At 38.6% G+C, this 19,976-nt stretch overlaps 1 protein-coding gene across 5 annotated transcripts in view; it reads right to left on the reverse strand.

Annotated features, from left to right (window-relative positions):
* The window catches only part of ATG7 (autophagy related 7), an 87,244-nt gene extending 68,563 nt beyond the window's left edge, over positions 1 to 18,681 (reverse strand). For 4 of the 5 annotated variants that reach the window (XM_042823863.1, XM_042823862.1, XM_042823859.1 and 1 more), the window contains exons 1-13: positions 18,603 to 18,675; positions 15,719 to 15,935; positions 15,428 to 15,482; positions 13,849 to 13,966; positions 12,648 to 12,725; positions 12,010 to 12,126; positions 10,315 to 10,464; positions 8,847 to 8,935; positions 7,653 to 7,774; positions 6,628 to 6,718; positions 4,081 to 4,225; positions 3,347 to 3,505; positions 1,950 to 2,144 (exon numbers count right to left, since the gene is read on the reverse strand). In XM_042823863.1, coding sequence (XP_042679797.1) covers positions 1,950 to 2,144; positions 3,347 to 3,505; positions 4,081 to 4,225; positions 6,628 to 6,718; positions 7,653 to 7,774; positions 8,847 to 8,935; positions 10,315 to 10,464; positions 12,010 to 12,126; positions 12,648 to 12,725; positions 13,849 to 13,966; positions 15,428 to 15,482; positions 15,719 to 15,896 — 1,497 coding nt within the window. In that variant the 5' untranslated portion in view covers positions 15,897 to 15,935; positions 18,603 to 18,675. Of the gene's footprint in view, positions 1 to 1,949; positions 2,145 to 3,346; positions 3,506 to 4,080; positions 4,226 to 6,627; positions 6,719 to 7,652; positions 7,775 to 8,846; positions 8,936 to 10,314; positions 10,465 to 12,009; positions 12,127 to 12,647; positions 12,726 to 13,848; positions 13,967 to 15,427; positions 15,483 to 15,718; positions 15,936 to 18,602 lie in introns of all 5 variants that reach the window. The other variant, XM_042823860.1, reaches the window with a different exon arrangement.
* Positions 18,682 to 19,976: the final 1,295 nt, after the last annotated feature.

Raw genomic sequence — 19,976 nt, forward strand, 5'->3', positions numbered from 1 at the left:
AAATTTAGGCATGCCTGTAGACAACACCGGAACACAAACTCCAAAAGCAGGTTCTAGTTTGCATTTGAAGACAACTTCAAGCCAACACACAGCTTCTCACTTAAGCGACTGAAATTGTTAAGCACTGATTTGAATCAACATCCCCGTATTTATATTTGGCCTAATATTCATACATTAATTAGTACTGCTATTGGAATAACTTGTTATTTCCAGCTCAGTTTATTCCTAAGTTTGCTGCATAATCTGTACCAAACATTGAAGCTCTCAGTGTTAAAATATTCCAAATGCCACTTAAATACAACAGTGATGATCAAGAATAACTTTTCATGTCCTTTGAGATACCATAAGCAATCTGTTCACTTCACTGTGGTCTGAAATAACTCCTATGTGACAAAGCAACACATCTGTTATTCAAAAAACTCTTTGCTCAGTGAGGAAAGCATGCAATTATTACTTATGGTCTTCATATGTATCTGTTTAGTCACATGGGGAGTAAAAGCAGCCATGATATAAAATTACTTTGTCATCATTTTCCCATTTTTCTTCAGTATGAGAAGTGTTGGGAGTAATCTGAAGTTCTATATGAAAAATAAGCAGATACTGAGAAAGTTCTGTTGTGACCAGAATATCATGAAGTCATCCTTAAACTAGTAGATTTTACCAAGATACAGACAAAAAAAAAAAAACAGAAATAATGACTCTAGCAAGTAAAATATAAAAGATAATACACTGCTTATCATGCAGATATTTTCAGATAGAAAATTCGAGTACAACACTTCATCATTCCTCTCTCTTACAAACAGGAATAAGACAAGACTTTGAGGAAGCTCTAAAGAATTAGCCACGTTAACTTAATTTTTTAAGATCTTCCTTGGCATTCCAAATAATTTCTGAATATCCATTTTCATTCTGATTGCAGTTTATTCTTTTCTCAACTGAATCTTCTCACTGCAATACTGGAAGTATTGGCTCAGCACAACAGTTTATTTTCCAAAAAAGTAATGACAAAAAAAAACAAAGTTAACTTTTGGCCAGAAAAAACCCCACTGACATGCTTTTTAAATTCAGAAAGCACATTCCCATTTTTCATTTTTGGGATTTTGAAAGAGTGACATTTGAATGTTTTCAGTCCTCCTTACTTGTCTTAGTTTCACCAACATTTATGTAGTTGCTTGCTAAGCAATGCTGCACAGAGTCAAGGCCATTCTCAGGATGAGGACAGCTGACTTCAACTGGCCAAAGGAATATTCCATCCCTTATTATATCAAATGAAAGGAGTTTTGAAGGGGGTGGGAGTTGGTGTCTTCCTCTTCCACTGCTCAGGGTGCTAGCTGGGAATGCTGAGCTATTGCTTGTGCATCACTTGTTACATGGGAATATATTTATACAAATAAATAGTTTTTACTTTTTAATTTATAATATTTACACATAAAATATCCTTTCTTTTCTCTTAGTAAATAGTTTAAACTCAATCCATGAGTTCTAATTGTTTTTTATACACACTCTTCTCCATCCCATTGGGAAAGGGAGGAAGTATGCAAATGACTGTGTGGTGCTGGGCCACCTGCTGGGTTAAACCACACTACTCTGCTTCTCTTACATGAAATTACATTTGGAGATTCTTAAAGGACACTGAGGAGAGAAGACCCTAAGCAATATGCTGTAATTTGGTCCCAGACCAAACAATCATTTGGATCAGACAGCCTTCAGAGGTACCTTCTGATATGTATCATCCCATGTTTCAGGTTTCTATTTTTTCCCTTCAACATTCTCTTTTTGTCATATACAGAATCTTTGAGGTTACAGAAAACAAGAGAAATTTCTGTATAGTCATAACAAGCTGGTCATTCATTTTGCTTTCCCATACAGTTCTTTAGGTATACACAGCTGATTTATATGCAACAGCTGAAATGCAGTGATAAGATTATTAGCAATATTTGCTACAATACCTTCCTCTTGCTGGCTGCAATAACAGCAGGAAGCCATCGACTCTCTCTAGTGTCCATTAGTAGGAAAACAACATCATGAGCATCAATAAGCTCTTCAAGTGTAGCCACATCCTTCCGAGCCTGTGCCATTGTTACTTCTGAAAAATTCACTGGATGGCCTGGCATAGGGATGCTCATGTTATAGCCTTCTGAATTCTGGATGGAGGCAGAGAAAAACAGCAGCATGTTAAAACAAACTTTTGGCTTAACAGAATTATTCTAAAGTGCTACGGTTTGGCAGAAAGGCAACTTCACTCTTTGCATCTCTCATCAGGAGGCTTGTTAGGTCTAGCAAATCAGCTCCAGAAGACAGCTGAACTGCTTCTAGTCCCAAAGGGAACAAACAACGATGAAGCAAGCAGAAAGGTCTTGCTCACAATTAAGATTGTGTTGTTAAGTTATACAAAATCATTATCCTGGATTATCTTCGCAGCTACTTGACACACAACTACTAGAGTTCTCTGATACCAACTACCAACTCCGTTACAATATGATAAATAAGAATTATTGCTCATTCTTCTCTCTAAACAATAGTCTTGAGTGATTTTCATGTAATTCATGTAATTAAATCCATATGCGACCTTTATATATAAGGAAGTAACTTCTGAGGCTTGTGACTCCAGGCTTTGGATAACTGGAGGCTTCCATTACACAGCCACTCAAAAAGCTTGTTCCTGTTGCAGAATCAATTAAATATTTCTGTAACTGAGTATCACCAAAAAACAGTGGTAATGTAGCACAACAAGGTTAAAATCTGTGAGGTGTTGCATATTCTTTCATGACTTATCAGAAGTTCCGGAAGTGAAATGCCTAGCATATTTTCATATTAAAGATCATTGTTTGATAATCCAACATTCATTGAACAATTGCTTAGTACTAGTACTGACATTCAAAGTAATGGTAACAATAGGATCACCACAGATAAAAGCAAAACAAAAACAGAGCAATCCTCGGGTCAAACTAAATGAACCTCAAATCTCTGGAATGGATCTTCTGTAAAGCTTGTTCATAACACTAACCACGAGGAGCATAACCAGTCTGTGTTTCACTATCTAGAGATCAACAGCACTCTGATTAGTAACATAGTCAGGGTATTTTAAACACAGAATTGCAGAGTAAATATGCACTACCCATTTACTTGTTCATGTCAGTGGTCAAGATACTGCTTGTTAGTTAAGCTCTGCCAAGCATAACCACTCTATCAAAGGCAATCTCAATTCCAAAGCAAAAAAAAAACACAAACAGTTGATGGGTCTGCTACCACATCAACATGAAGGTCTTAATAATGATAAAATGAACTCTGCACAGTTAAAGTCACTATTACTCTCTTATTAGGAGATTTTAAATATTGATCTTACCACTCCTGGGAAGATTTTCTGAAGTCTTTCTGCAGCTGCAAGTGCCTTAGGCTTCCCACCACTGAGACAGTCTTCAAATTCATACAGCGGCTGTCGCACTGGGTTGGAGTATGAAATCCTTGCGTTGTCAACAAATGTAATCTTCCTAACTCCCCAACCCTAAGCAAGAAACTAATTAATATATTAAATACAATGGGTTTAGTCAAACAATTTTGAGTCTCCAACGACAGAAACTTAAAAGGCACTTTGCTCAATTTTTCTACAAAGATCAGCTTTTGAAGCTATTCACAGCAATGGCTCTGTACTTGCACTTAATTAAGAGAACAGGTAACTTCATCTGTCTAAATTTATTACTCTGCAGTAACCCCTCAAAACTTCATTAAGTGAGATGTGGTAAGGATTCTTGGAAGTAAGGATCAACACAGCTACTTCCCATGCTTCATTGTGAATTTGATTTTATGAGCTTGTTAATTTGTTCCAGAATTTTTCAATGCTTTAAATGTAAATTCAGTATCTATTCTTATCATGCAAAGTTTCTCTTACTGTTCTACTATAAGCAGAACTCCAAGCCATTTCCATTCCCTACAGATGTTCCCTGCAATTTGTAATGTAAATTATAATGCATACATTAATATACAGGACTACAACTTTTTCCTTATGTGCCATGGCAGCTGCTCAAAAAGTGGTAGAACTATTGATAAACAGCAGATTTTTACGATTAACTCAAGACTTACCATCAAAGTCCTTGCCACACTACAACCCAGCGTACCAGCTCCTAGCAGCAGACACTTGGCAGACACAATTTTTTCCAAATCAAGAGTAGGGACCAACCGCCAGCACATCAATTTCAAATTAAGATCCACCGATGATTCTGCTAACCTACACCACAAAATAAATAGGAACACTGATGAATATTATGGGGTTTTCTTTTTCTTTTTTTTTTTTCCCCAAACAAAGCAAAGACCTATTTCAACTGTTTGGGTTTTTTTTTCCCCAAAAGGAAAGAAAGAAGTGGAATAGACCATTCCCTCAAGGCACATGCCAGTAGTTCTCATAACACCTTCTCCTTCTCACCTTGATTTCAGCTACCTTTTGCCTTTCTCTCAATTTTGCTGTTCGTGACAACAAAGCTGTGTTTTTATTTGGTCTCCTAAGTTATTATTCTGGATCTCTATTTTTCCTATTCAGGTCAAACTCACTAACTCTGAGATCTACTGTTCTACCATCTTTCCATTATATGAAGGCATTTGGGTGCAACAAGAATACACAACTTGTGGAGAAGAATAGGCCAAGAGAAGGGACTGCTTTATTTTCCTAATAAGAAATAGAAATCATTAGGCTGACATATCTAATTTGAGCTTTTCCTTCTGCAAAAGAATGTACATAAAACATTGTTGCATATATAGAGAGAATAAAGGAATACTTGTACTTTCTTGTGAAGAGTGAAGCATATCTCAGCTTAGAACAGAATATATCATGCCAGCAAGAGCATCAATACATTGCCTAAACAATTCAACGTGTTAACTAATGTGAAAGAATTAGTCTGAAAGGCTCATCACCACTTAAGGTGGAGATCAAAAGACATTTGAAACAACTTTCTCTGTTGTTCATCCACTTGTGAGACAACACAACGCTATGTTCTGAAGAGCACTAGCTATAAATTCTTCTAACCGTTCTGCCATTGAGATATTTAGGTACATACATAACACAATTACTCTTTTGCCAGATTGCTTACTAGCTATTAAATATACCAGATATATTCTTTGAAACTTTCTCTTGTAAGGAATGCATTGGCTAAACATCTCTTAACAACGTTCTTGTAAAAACTCCGCACTGCTTAAAAAAGAATAGCAAATCACTACCGTAACAACCATAGGAGAAGTCTGCAAGCAATGAACAAGAGCCTGCATGCTGTGCTTGTCAAGATCTGCACCAGCAGAGATGATCCCCTGTTTCATAGCTGCTGTGATGGCATTATTGCTAGGAGAACATTGGCCACATTGACCATATTTCATCAGCCTGAATAGATATTATCTGTTCAGGTTGTCTTCTCTGGCCCGATTCCGTAAGTTCAAGCCTTCAGCTTAGTCAGCATGGTGATGCAGCCATCAGAGATGATGCTTTACCAGGGTTCCAGGAAATCTGGAAGGATCACCACTTTACTTTATCTGCCACTCCAGGGACTGATGTTTTGACTTTGGTTCAAAATGGTGATACCAAATCTCACCAGTAAGAATGCAATCCAGCCTCGTAAGTCCTGAGAAACATGTATATGGTGTTCTTCCTGTTCCTGAGCAAGTACTTATGGGATCCACCTGGCACAAACTTTATGATATTTCAACATTACCACCACTGCTTCCAACACACTGAAGATGTTATTCAGTTCTGTAAGCAGTTCCCTGGTCATAATCTGCCAATTCACATGGATGAGTTGATTAAGACACAGCTGTGGTTTTATGATTCTTGGTTATCGGTGTTCCACATCATAACATCATGTAGTACATGGGGAGTTAAAGACCTAATGCTCCAGTTCTGGGTACCTGCCCGAGAAGTAATACATCCCCCACAGGACTGTTTGATGTTCCATTACCATTTCTAGTCAGAGCAAAATATAAAAGACATTCACAGGTCACTTGACCTTCCCTTTTGATCTCAGCAACACATGAGCTCCCTAGATCATCTCACCTCACCATCAGATAAGGCCTTCAGCTTTCAGACACTCATTTGATTTATTAGCTCCAATTCTATTTATATCATACTATAGTACGTTGCATTCCTTGCATTCCGATTTCTAATTTAGTAAATTAGTTTGTTTCTCATCAGATTGTTGCTGCTGTTCTTTTAGACCCATCTCTCTACCCTATTTCCCTTTCACACTGCTGTCAAAACTGCAGAAACATACCACCCACAGCTTGACTGCAATAATAACCACCTTTGGTCTCCATAAATGTTCAGCAAGCGTCAATAAATGTTAGTGGATGCCATTTTTTCTGAAGAATGGAAGAATTCAGCTATACCCCCCTGCTCCATATATGCTTCCACATAAGCTAGTCACAAACTGCAGAAATATCTGCTGTTCACAGTGCACTCTGCTCTAACAAGATGCAAATCCACACTAGAACCAAAGATCACACAATATGTATATTACTGCATAATCTTCAAAACATTTAGTGTATGCATCACTGCCTTGATTGAGAGAATTCTTGCATTCCACATTTCAACTTATTATCACTAAAACCCAAGAAAAGAAACTACAGAAATTCAGAAAATGAAAACCAAACCTTTTTGGATCCATACACTCACTGAGATTGACCACCCTTGGACCCATGCCTCCTTTCTGGTTTTTCTCCCATCCAACAGCTTTTGGACAATCTGTTTCATGAAGAAAGAAGGAAAAAGAAGTTAAACCCTTAATACCACAGGATAGGAAAAGAAAATTGTTTGATTTAAACTTACTGGAAAAAAATTAAGCCTTCAGGGAAACAAGCTGCACCTTAATCTAGTTTATGCAGCTATGCAAGTGTTGCTGGATTTAATACCAGATGTCTAATGTGCTGCTTTTGCCTGCTTAGCTTGCTTTATACCTAAGGTGGAAATATCATCATTCCTCACCAAGCCTAGTGATCCTGAATGAAAAACAGATCAGCATGTTTAGCTCTCAGTAAATACAGAATTCGCTACTAAGTTTCGTGCAGTTCAATCACCTCATCATGATCCCTAGGCTCTATCTGTAAATTCAGTAGAGAATTACACATGCTATTTCTACAATAATTAAACACTTCACAGCTATTGCATGTAAAGCACCCAGAACTTCTTAGGCAAGGTAGAAAAATAGTTCAGATTGTTCAGCAGACAGAAATTTAGTTTGAGTTTGTACTAATGTGACAAACTGATTGCTTTAAAATACATCTGTCTACTTCATAATGGGACTGAATTCCACTGTTTTATAAGTAAACAGAAAAATACGCACAGATTCACTATCATAAGCATGTGCAAAGGGACCTTGTAGAAATTTAAGACTTTTTAAAATCACTTCATATAAGATACTATAAATTGCTACCTGACTTCCATATCTCCACAATAACTTTTTCCTCAGATGTTCTCCTTAAATCCTGCAAATCCTGTTACTAATTCAATAAGGAAGCCTATTCACCCTTGTTTTTTAAAGAACATTCAAATAATTTTCAATTTATTTGGAATAACTTAGTGTAAGCAGTGATTTCACCATCTTGTTTTTCCTATCTTCATAGTGACTGGGGAGAAAGAAACAGAAAAGGGATTTATTTTCCTCTTTTAAATGGGTTACCTGGGCCAAATGCTCCTTGTGGAAGTTTTATTTCAAAGATAATGCTGTGTGTTATGTCTCTCACCCCTTGCATGGTCCTGTCTCTGAAGCAGAGCACTTCAATTGACTGGAGAATATTGCCCCTGGCAATTAAAAAAAAAAAAAAACACACAAAGAGACATGAATTTTTTTTTCCCCCCCCATAAAAAAGGAACTTATTTTAACTCTACTACACAAAATTTCAGTCTTTTGTAGATTCTAAGTGGAACGCTACTGCTCTCACTGGCTATAAACACAGTTGTTTAGCACATGTAAACGATCACACTCTGCTGAGACAACTCCAATGAACTGACACTAAACAGTATGTCCTCTGTCACTTATTCAGTGCTGCTGGACAAACCATATCAGAAAACATATCAAGCAACACGACATATACCTGCACTTCCCCAAAGCAAAAGTAAGAATTATTTTTAGTTCTTGATGTAATAACCTTGTTCCCCCTCCCAATTCAATTCCAAAAGTCAAAGAATTAGAGCTTCAGTGCCTAAAAACCAACAAACCTTAGAATGTATAAAGCACTCTGGGTACTTATACATCCTTCAGTCCAGAAAATTCTGTACCTGAGCTTTTCTCCTTCCTGATTTGCTTCCCTGAAACTGCTTGTAGCATTTGTGTTACTGAAGCTGCTTGCGATAGCAGGCAAAGTATCATTAGGAATACCAGTAATCATGGACAGGAAAAGAATGACTTGCCCAGTCGATGACCAGAGACTCTGGCTAAGAACACTCCTTCTCAGGAAGTGGCCTTTATCCAGATGATGTCCTCACTTTGGAGGCTGGCCCTTAGATGAACCCAGGGATGGGTGGACCCAGGGTCCGCTCCTGGTCACACAGGAAGCACAAGTGAACCACCTGCACCTGTGCTTCCTGGGCCAGCCACCCCCTTCACCAGGTGCCATGCCACAACAGTTCCACTACAACAGTAACATGCAAATCCTGAATCACTGAATACAAGGAATGTCGAAGTCAAAACTAGTCGGTTTTTGCCTTTTTTGTGGGTTTTTATTTATTTTCCTTCATACATTTTTTTGCATATTTTTGAGACTAAAGTTAAGCTTCAGGTGCATGATGCAAGTAAATTGCCATGGATGAAAAAATGCTTCATTTGATACAAATCAATAGCATATGTCTCTGTGGAAAATAATAAAAGAGATACCATTTATGTGATGCCAAGATCAGGAAATTTCGCAGTGGCCATCCTGGATAGTGAGATAAATTACATGGATCATAAACTCCAACTGTCACCTGCAAATGAAAGTGCTCTGAGAAGTCATCTATTAATACTGATACTCAGTTCACACTAAAGCTTACCTGGCATTTTTAATGCAAAATATTTGTACACACAATGACCACATACATATTTTACATACATTTTCTGCATGGTCCCACTAGATTTCAGTAAAACATTTGCTAGAGCTTTCAAAGCTCTCACTTCAGCTTCTTCATGAGCATTCACATATTTCACTACAGTATATTAGCTTGCTTTAAATAAGGCATTGTGAGGAGAGCCCAATAACAGAAGCCTTGTTCCTTAAACAAAATTCTGCATCGATTTTGGGATGACCCAAAACTGAAAGGGGTCAATCCAGCATGAAATAATAGGAGAAAAAAAAACAATATAAAAATAACGCATAAAGCCAACCCTTCAAGATGAGATACAATATATAAGGAACTGGATGCTTTGTCTCATCTTCAACCAGTGTAATACCATGCACTTAATTGATGCACTTAAACTTGATTACTTTACATTCAGTGCAGAACTAAAACATAACCAGAAGTCAGAAAGATGCCACTGTCTGCCTTTAGATATGCTGAAAATTTGAACTTGTTCATCACTAGAGCTACCTGTCTCTCTCACATCTACAGAGCTCTTCTTTCCCAGTTCTTGCTTCACCTATTGATGAACTTGCAGCAACTCTTCTACATCAGTGAGGTGCCTCTAGGAACAGTCTGAAATGAATTAGACAAAATCTAATGCATAAACACAGGGGAGGCAAGGGTCCATTCCCCTGTCCCTCCTCCAGCCATACACTGCTGCTGCTTTGCACTTGCTGACTCAAGAAGGCATGAGACCTGTTAAAAAGCTGACCTTGTTCAATAAACTAGCAGTACATTAACGCAGCAACAAATACATTTTTCTTCTAGGGGAGCAAGTTCAGCTGGCTCATGGAAATACTGACAAATTTCAGAGTCACCTCATTCAAGAAACTGCATCTGATAGCTCTTTGGCAGATCCCTTCAAAAAAGAACATTAACAAAGAAATGCGTTCCAAATGATTACAGATTTATCTTGCATTAAACTATCCCTATATAAATTAAGTGCTCGCTTGCCTGTGACCCACTACTGCACTTACACTACTTTTTAAAACCTCAGTTTTTAGCAAAAAGAGCACCCAGAACTCAGACTTAAAGCTGCCCATTAATTTGATACAACTTGGCTTCTGGATAAGGATGTAAACACCTAACTCTTGACACAGAAGTTAAGCCAAGCTGCCAGTCATCAGCTGTTTACCCAGTGCATTTATTGGCCAACAAGTGTGCCCAATTCAGTATTACATGTATGTTTCAAGTCACTTGTAAATTAAGTACGTGCAGGTTATAAACAGATGCAAAATACTCATTACCTTTCCCTCTTGGTCTTGAAAGAAACCATCCCATTTTTTGAGTGGAGATACAACCACTGAATTGTCATGATACTTGATTAAAAAATAAGGAAAGGCTGTAACCCCTTCTGACTGGCAAAGTTCATCATACGCTTTCTGAAGTGCTTGAATCTAAAAGCAAAAAGAATTGAAACCAATAGTTGTAACGCTCCTATAAGGAAACACTGACATGTATCCTCATGCTCCGTCTCTGGAAGCGTTCAAAGCCAGGCCAGAGCATTCTGTGATTCATTCTATGATTCGGTGCAATTGCTACAGAATTCAGGAATGCTATCTCACCCAAGTTATTACAGAATACAGTGTATTCTGAAATTTTAAAGTCTATTATTACCACAATAATAGATTAAAAAGTGAGTTGCTAACGCTGCAATTGTCAACACAAATTTGAAACAGGTACACTGTAACCATTGCAGCAAACTGATCTACCAACAGAAAAAAAAAAAAAAAAACAAAACCATAAAATGAAAGCTCATTCTAACAGTTACAACAGCTTGATAAGCAAGTAAGTCTACCCCTCTATTATTAGCAAAAGTTCTCTGATTTGTTTCCAAAGTAGAAGACCTGTACTCTTGCAGTCTTGCGTGTTGGCAAACATTAATCACACTGTAACACCATAGAGACTTCACCACTCTGTTTATTTTGGCATCCATTTCCAATATTCAGCCAAATTTTCTGGAAAATGACAACACTGTTACGGTGCTTATGACTACAGAAGTAACATAAGGGCATTCTGGGAATGAGGCAAGTATTTTCCACTGGAGAAGGAAAGAACTGAAAACTGTTTCTCATGGACTACTACAACATCAAAAACACACTCCAAGTTTCACATCAACTTCTGTCACAGTCAAAAAAGGTATTTGGAAAATTTGACTTTTTGTCCTCTCACAATGAAATAAGAAACAAACTGCAAAACATTGTCAGATGCTCTAAAAAACTATTCCCTATCAACATTTTTCTTGTCAAATCTTACATTTTATTAAGAATTTTGTCATTTCTCCTGATCACTCACAGAATGTTCCTTTTAAAACCTTTCATTAAACAATGGTCAGTTTCAAAAATACTGTGTAGCAATTGGACAGATAAATACAATGGAAAAGGCATTACAACAAAGGTGCAATGACAGAAGGACCAGCACAATAGAAAGGTGCTATAAAAGAAAGGAAGAAGATTGCTCACCTGGATCAGAAGATTCCAGGTTCACAGGGGAAAGCTTCACCAAGGAGGGATCTCCAGAAAGAGATCCATCCCCAGTGGCAGTCATCCCTTCAACAAGGCCTAAGAGAGGTGCAGCCAGGCTCCAGCCCTTCCAGTCACACAGCTGAATTGCCTTCACCTGTGCTCCCAGGGTCTTTTGCCCAGGTGCTCAATCAGTGGTTCAGGCCATGATTCTGAAGTTCCCATACACACAGCCATGTAACTACCTCCCCTCAAGAGCTGTCTGCCATGCCTGCATCTAACTTAAAGCTGAGGCAATGTTAAGGTGAAAGATTTTGTACAGGAAAAAAAGGGGTAAACTACAAGTGAGAATAAGAAAAGAGAAGATTTTAAAAAGGAATTGGATTTGAAAATCCAGTACATGCTAATAAAAACACTAAGCTTTATGGCAAGAAATCTACTCAGTGCTACAGAGTTCATAACACTTGGTATTTAGAATACCTGATTTAAAGAGAACCGGTCACCAAGACATACTGGTTTCTGAACTATATGTATTCCATCAGGGAAGCAGAGAGCAGGGTAGCAAAACCAGTAATAGAAATGATATTTTTTCAAATCCTTGGAAAAAAAAACAAAAACAAAAAACCAAGATTAGATAACAAACAAATTAAAGGAAATTTCTATTTGTACTAACCATAGTTCTTGTTTGACAAGTCACTGTCATGAATTGAAAGAAAACCGTGCATACTAGACTTCTTTCCTCTACATACCCTTCTAATCAGGACTTCAGCAGACAATTTGTGGACAATACTTCAGTGTTAGACAGAGCTTTGTGCACTAAAATTGCAAATATGTTAAATGTGAGAGCTGCTCTGCTTTTACTAATACTTGTAAGGCAGTCATTCAGATACATTTTGCAATCTGAGAAGGTACCTGCATTTTTTAAAGAATACACTACAAAATCTTTTACATGTGTACATGAGAATGGCCTCAGAATTTTTTTAATGTTCTGAGATATTTTAAAATGTCTGAGAATGACCCTGATAACATGAATATGGTATTACAAATACACAAGTTCTCCTAAGAAGAAACTACTACATTTCCATTTCAATGCTCTGAGATATGTTATCATTACTCACTGCGAATGTCAACAGCAGGAACCTGTTCAAGAGCAGAGGGTTTTCAAGTGCAGCTCCGGATTTTATTGATTCCCATATCTGTAATTGATAGTTGATAGAAAGAAGAGAAAGGACTGAGAAACAAACAGAAAAAGAGTATAAGACCTCTAAGAGTTCCTCAACTCTCTGAACACAGTTAAAGTAACTGCATTGTGCCTGTCATTAATTGGAAGTACTACACCACACCAGGCCTTGAGTGAAGATATGCATGAAAGCTTTGTTACCCACAGACAGCAGGCAGCCAATAAATCTAATCCAAGGAATCAAAGACCAGTCAAAGTATAGCACCTCAAAAATAAAAAGGTTGCCTTTGTTAGACTTGCTCTTCTCCCTAAGCCATGACATTTAAATTAGTTGGTTACAGAACAAGCAGATAAGCCCATTCCTTTGGCAGTCACCTTTCTCTTGCCTTATCTCAAACTTCTGGCTGTTTCCCATCACTTTGTCATATTGATAGATGGACTGCAGTAATTCAGTTTAAACTAGACACTTCCTGATTTCTGGATGCTGTAACAAATCAAAAACTGGATCTACAGAATGCAAGTCACTGGCAGCTCTAGTACACATTGCATTTAAAACACAGCTTTGTAGAAGCCTGAAAAAAAAAAGATCTCCAAGCATAATTATCAACTTGCTATTCTCTTGCAAAGAACAGTAAAAAAGCAAGTATCAAACTCCCACCATAATAAGTTAAATCCAAACCACATGGGTGAATTTGGACAGACTCTCTAATATTTGGGTCAGAGACTGTAAAGCAATTCACTGGCTATTTCCAAACCATCTCTTTACCAATGTAACAATCAGAAAGATCAACCCAACGGAATGGTGATACAGAAGGTGTAATGATAAAGGGACTAGCATGAATGAAAATGCTTTACAAAAGGAAAGGAAAAGCACTCACCCATGTCTGAAGATCTAGGCTCACTGGGAAAACCCCACAAGGAAGGGGTCTCCTACCAGAGGTCCTTCCCCAGTGGCAGTCAGCCCTTCAATGAGGTCTAAGAGAGGTGCAGCCAGGCTCCACCCCTTCCTGACACACAGCTGAACTGCCTTCACCTGTGCTCCCAGGGCTCATCAGACCCCTTCCCCAGGTGCTCAATCAGTGGCTCAGGCTTTGACTCAACAATTACCATTCAACCAGCTGATTTGATTTTAACATTACCTCATTTGCTTCTTTTTCCAAAAGTGATTTTTTATCACAGGACTTGAAAGCCTCGAAAGTGTTGGTATTATACAATGTTCCAAAAGCAGGACAGCAACGTGCTGGTATTGCAGCATTCCTGAATTAAAAAGAAAATAACACTGGGAATTGTGTACTAACATCTTCAGCATGATCAATAGTAGTAACAATTGCTCTCCTATGGGGAAAAATTGTCCAGAAACTGGAAAACAATGAGGCATAGTAACAAAAGCTAATGAAAGCAACACTGAAAACATTTTTCTGATCATAATGCTTTGTTAAATATGGATTGTTATAAGAAACTGTGGAAGAGAGCATCCACATTATGCTTTCAAAATTCATGAGGAATCTGGGTTTTTCTAGCAAGGCAGTACTGAATTAGGTTGAAGGAAAACTTTTAAAAAATGAATTCAAACAAACAATTAATGATAAATGTGATTTACACTAAGAAAGAATTAAGACTGAAATTTACACGTCAATACTTCATACACATGAAGAAATACTCAGTTAAAAAAACTAAGTTGAAAAGGACACCACAAAGGAAGTCTAATCTGGACAGATGCCTGAGCATCTTTCCTAGTTTGTAACATCAGCTGGATTTGTAGCTGGATTATTTTCCATTATTTTATAATGGAAAATTTTCTGTAGCTAATTTTATAGACCTGATTAATTTAACTCCTTTAACATCATTCTTCCAAACTGATCATTTTGATGTTTCCATATCACAGCCTTCTTCCAAATGCACTTTGCTGAAAACATTTTCAGTATAACATCAAGAAGTTCTTAGATAAAAATGTGTCCTGTGAAATTATCTCAAAAAACACTATGCCTTGCTAGAACTCCTAATATCCTGAGAAAGTAGAGGAATTTGCTTCTGAGATCCCAACTTTGTGATCCATCAACTAAAAAAAAAAAAAAAAAAAAAAAAAAAGCATTGACTATGAAGGCATTTATCCAGATCCTATGTTAGTTACACTAATTTAGGCAATTAACTCAAAGTGAAAACTGGATGGAAAAAAAAAAGATTTCCTCTCATCTCACTTTTGTTGTATACACAGAACAACTTTGTTCTAGCTTCACCTTGGGAGTAAAAGCAAAATTAGGAAATTTCAGTCAAAGGTTAAATACTGCTTTCAAAGATATTACAGTGAACAACCAGGATTGTAAAAGCTATTTTGAGATCTTAATTCTAAGGAAGAATATTTAGTTTATAAAGATATTAAGAAAGCTTTAACCAGAAATCAGATGACTGAAATCATTATTTAGACAAAAGTGTCTATGAAATGTGGGAAAAAAGGGTATTATATAAACACATATAAACACTAAGTGAAACTGAGACTTGTCAGTGTATTTCAAGCTTGACCCTTCAGATGAATACACTGCTTCAAAAACAGGGAGAAGTACTCCAAGGCACAAATACTCTTTCTGCAGTTATAAAGTTCATGAGAAAGTGAATTGATCTCTTATAGAATTTTTCCAAGTCATACTTGGAAAAGCATTACTGTTATGCAAGGAAAGCTTCTCCACATATGAATTAGGGTAAAGCATAATACATACTTACATGTCAAAGGCACTAAATTCCAACGTCAAACGAGCTGGGAAACCTGATGGATCGCCTGGCCAAAAAGAAGCAACACGCATCTTTTAAACTACAATACATGTGTTTTAAAACTAGAGAAACTAATCTAGGGTTATAAGACACCCATGGACACACCAGAATTCCCATCTCATTCAGCAGTGCTCCTAATCCTAGCAATGTCTCAGCAAAATACCTTATACATGTTAAATGAATATTTAGAGGAACAACAGGAGAAACCCAAACTACTAAGAGAGACGTTCATTTTCTACCTACCGTTGTAGTAGTACCCTTTGATAACCTTTGGAGTCTCATCTAATCGGTACTCATTGAGCTTCTTCTGGGTTAGTTCATGCCAGAATCCTACGTTCAAGGCACTACTGAAGGGAGCAAACTGCAGCTTTGAACTTCCAGGATCCACAGGATGGTGGGGCTCATTGCTGACTGCTGCCATGACTGTAGTTCACTATTAAACATACAGGCAAAGAGAATTCTGTAAAAGCAGATAAGGTGTATGAGTATATTCTGTAGTGACCATGTCACACTTAACTACTTCAAGTTTCTTTTAAATACACTTCATGTAGTACATATATAAATTATGTACTACACACACTTTATGTGAAGTATAAAAAACTGTTATTCCTTGAAAATTTAAGAAGCTTGGTGCAATGAAAACAGCTTTCACAGATTTTCCTCATGCTTTTTGGAACAGGGGAAAAGAAAATGATGTTTTTAATTTCTTTATGACTGCCAAATGACCAGCTTCTTCTTTGAAAGAATTTCTCAAATTAATCAGAAAGACACAGTAACGTTTTTCCTTTCACAATATTTCCTCAAGCAAATTATTTGGACGTAATCCATGTTACTGTTTCTAAGAGTATAGACATGATCCCCTTTTCCTACCTTAAAGACTTTCCTTATTTCTGGGTAAATTGTGAAATGTAACAGAAAAATACATGTTTGATGTGTTCCATCATGGTAGATACATGGTTCTCTCACAACGTCTTCTTTTAAACAGAGTAAGTGACATTTCTTGTTGCTTAATTTCACTTTATTTTTCTTTTCTTTTCAGTTTTTATTTTTAATAACTAGAATTTGTGATATCATAAATTTTTCACCGTTTGTTTAAAAATACCTTCTCATATCACTTCTATTAGCATAAGGAAAGTTTTCTTGAAAACTTGACTATACAATGGCTGTACAAAGTAGAGCTAGCTGCATGGCATTTTCTGATCATTTTAATAAGACTTGCTTTTCCTGCACTTAAGATGTAGAAGTCACATATACTTACGTATTAATAACCAGCGAGTTTAAATTTCACTAAATAAATAAATAAATATTAAACCCTACAGAATTTATTTTTCAAGAAAAAATACTAGAAAAAAAATACAGATTGCTCATCATAAGGCAAGCAAACAGTCATGCGTCACAAAGGCATTAGCAATAACTGAGTCAGGTTGCATTGCATGTCATGCCAAAATGCCTATAATAAAACTTTTAATGAGAGTTTTGATTAGGCAGCTAGTGAAACCAATCCATAAACACTCTCTTCTCCTCCTACTGGTTTGTTGTCAGAAGCAAGTTCAGGAAAGTATTAATTAGCACTTTTTCCAATTTATAACAAAAAGCAACATGAAGTCAATGCCTACTCCACCAGACAAGCTTTATTATAACGAGAGATCTACTCATCTTTAATTGTTCTTTTTCAGCCTTTGGAATAAGTTTTCATTTTATCCTCCTTCTCCATTTTATTTAACTACAGGTATGTGACACACCCAACAAACTGTACTGTCAAATACTTTAAATGACCAAGAACCCAGATGCCAACACCAAGCAGCCACGTACCACGAGCTGAAAACACTAGCCTAAAAGCATCCACTGCAAATGAACTTCAAGACCCTACTTAATTCCACTATTCCTGTACCTAAAGAGCTGTTGTTAAGAAACACTATGCTATATATGTGTAAACAGAACAGAATAGACAATCATTTCTGATCTACTGACACTTTTGAAAATATAATTTTATGCATTTGCATGCAAATACTCAAGTGCTTTCTTATACAAGATCAGTACGTTAAACTTGGTGCAACAAGTTACATTTAAATGTGTTGTAGGTACATTTTGTAGAACTTGCAGATAGAAACCCATGGCTTCTAACAGTCACAAGGAGAATGTGAGGAATAAACAGACATCAGAAATCTGGAATTTCACAAGAGTTCAGCTGCAAAGTGAGCTTGAAGCAAGAAGGTTTACCAATACAATTTAGAGATAACTCCTGAGTTCTGTAACTGACAGGAAATCTAACAAGCGCAATGGGCAACAACAGCCAGAAAAAAGTACAAGTTCTTGCATCTGCTGTTAAACATACAGACATTCAGATGAGTCTAATTGCAAAATATATCCAGAAAACCACAGAGCAGCTGTTTCAGTAACACCTGTCCTGTCCTTGAGGGAGGACGTAATCTGCCATAAGAACACGATTAGCAGTTACATATCCTCTGGAACCATCATGATGTTACAGGTTTTAAACCAGATTCACAAAAACACCTTAAAACCCACATTTTCTATAAAACCCCACTCTGTGTTACAGAATAGAGAATATTCTGAAAACCTCCTTTCTATGAGCAAAGGCAAAGCACTACCTAAGGTGCTTTTTCAGAAAAGCTGAGCCAGACATTGAACTTATCTGGTTTGTTATCAAGCCTATTTTTGGAGCACGGAAAGCTTTCCCTATTTCTAGGATCACAGCAGGGTTGGGTTGGAAGGCACCTCGCAGTCCCCAGCCCTGCTGTGGGCTGGCTGCCCCCCAGCTCGGCTGCCCAGGGCTCCTCCACGGCCTGGGGCACCTCCAGGAAATATTACTACCGTCTCGCCTTGCAGACGAGCTGCCCCGCCAGCTGCCAGCCCTGAGTGCGGCAGTCGCCGCCCGCACAGCCCCGCAAAGGAACGCTGCCTCCTCACTGCGGCACCGCAAGGGACAAACTCCCTCCCGCCCTCCGTGACAAAACCCTAACTCCCGCTCTGGAAGCGAGACCAGCCCGGAGCGCGGCGAGCTCGGGGTACGCAGCCGGGAGCCTGAAGGCAGCAGACGCCCTCAGTGCCCCTCAGCCACCGCCGCCTCCTCACGCCAGACGGTCCCCAACCGCGCACGGCCGCTCACCGGCTCCAGCGCGCAGTACTTCCGGCATTACCAGCTGACGCGCAGCGTGACGGTGCCGTACCTCTATCACGTGACGAAGAGGGCGGGAAGGGAGCAGGCGTGCGGCGGAGGAGCGTCCATTGCGCACGCGCCCGACCGTTGGCTCCGCCTGAGGCGGGAATGTCAGTCGGCGCAGCGCTGCTCCCTTGTGGCGGCGCGGCGTGGTGCGGGGTAGTGCCCGCGGTAGCCCAGCCCAAACCGATTCTGAAGGTTCTTTTCTGTGCCGTCCAGGGTGCACTCGCTGTAACAACTGCATGAATAGGCGAGAAGATACGAAGTGCGTTCACTTTACGGCTTGTGAAGTAATATGGACTTACAACCCACCCTCTCCTCCTCCGCGGTTATGACTGTTAGACCATCCTGCACAAGGATGCTATGCTTTGAGTAGGTGCTGATGTGCTGGTGAAGCGTTGAAGGATTCCAGATTTATCAAGCATATTTAGTCAGCTAAATCATACGAACGATAAACGATATAAAAGCATGCTGGCTGAATACTGGAGACGTTCCCAGTTTTATGTCAGCAAATGTCCTCAGCCCAGGTATGCCATCTGTGACACTTGGTGCTGCAGCTGTTGCCAATATATGTAGTCCCTAACATGATATAGGCATCGTCTCTGAAGCCTTTACCTTCAGTGAGACTGGCAAGAGAAGTAATCTGAGCAAGGAATGGATTCAATGGGTGGTCAATAAGCTTCTTAAAACCCAGATTTTGGGCACGGAAAGCCATGCTCAACAGGTAGAAAAAACAGCCACCAGCAGGTTATTGGTTTTTCAGGCAGGTTGAGACCTGTGCTGGTAATGTTTAACAGCCCTATTACCAGGCTGGATGACACCACAGTGAGGGCAGCAGCTGAAATGCTGCAGGACTGGGCTCTGCGAGGAGCCTCAACACCCTGCTGTGGCTGAGAGGAGCTCACCAAGGCCAGCAAGGACACGTCAAATGGGAAATCCGTACCTGGAAGAGACTAACTGTGCATGCCACCAGCTACATCACTGTGAGCTGGGGACTCCCTGGATGGCAGCTTTGCAGGAGTTAAATTATACAGAGTATGAAATATATACTAGATGGCAGGATCCACTTACAAATTGCACCCCTCCTTTAATAAACTGGCATGCTACTTCGTACTTGATACAGAATCCCACAATTCTTCTCATTTCCCTCTAGATGTCCTCACTGACACAAAGAAACGTGGAAGGGTGAGTGTATTTTTCTGCTTCTTAAAATTGGTTGCTCTAACCACACCCTCAACAAAGTAGAACTTCAGTCCAAGAAATTCCAAGAAATTCATTATGTCCACTTAAACCTGTGAGTCCTCTGACCTTGATTATTAACTG

The sequence above is a fragment of the Centrocercus urophasianus genome, unplaced genomic scaffold, assembly GCF_019232065.1.
Source record: "Centrocercus urophasianus isolate 14NV4802_14NV808 unplaced genomic scaffold, USGS_Curo_1.0 seq_22, whole genome shotgun sequence".
In the NCBI taxonomy this organism is placed as follows: Eukaryota; Metazoa; Chordata; class Aves; order Galliformes; family Phasianidae; genus Centrocercus; species Centrocercus urophasianus.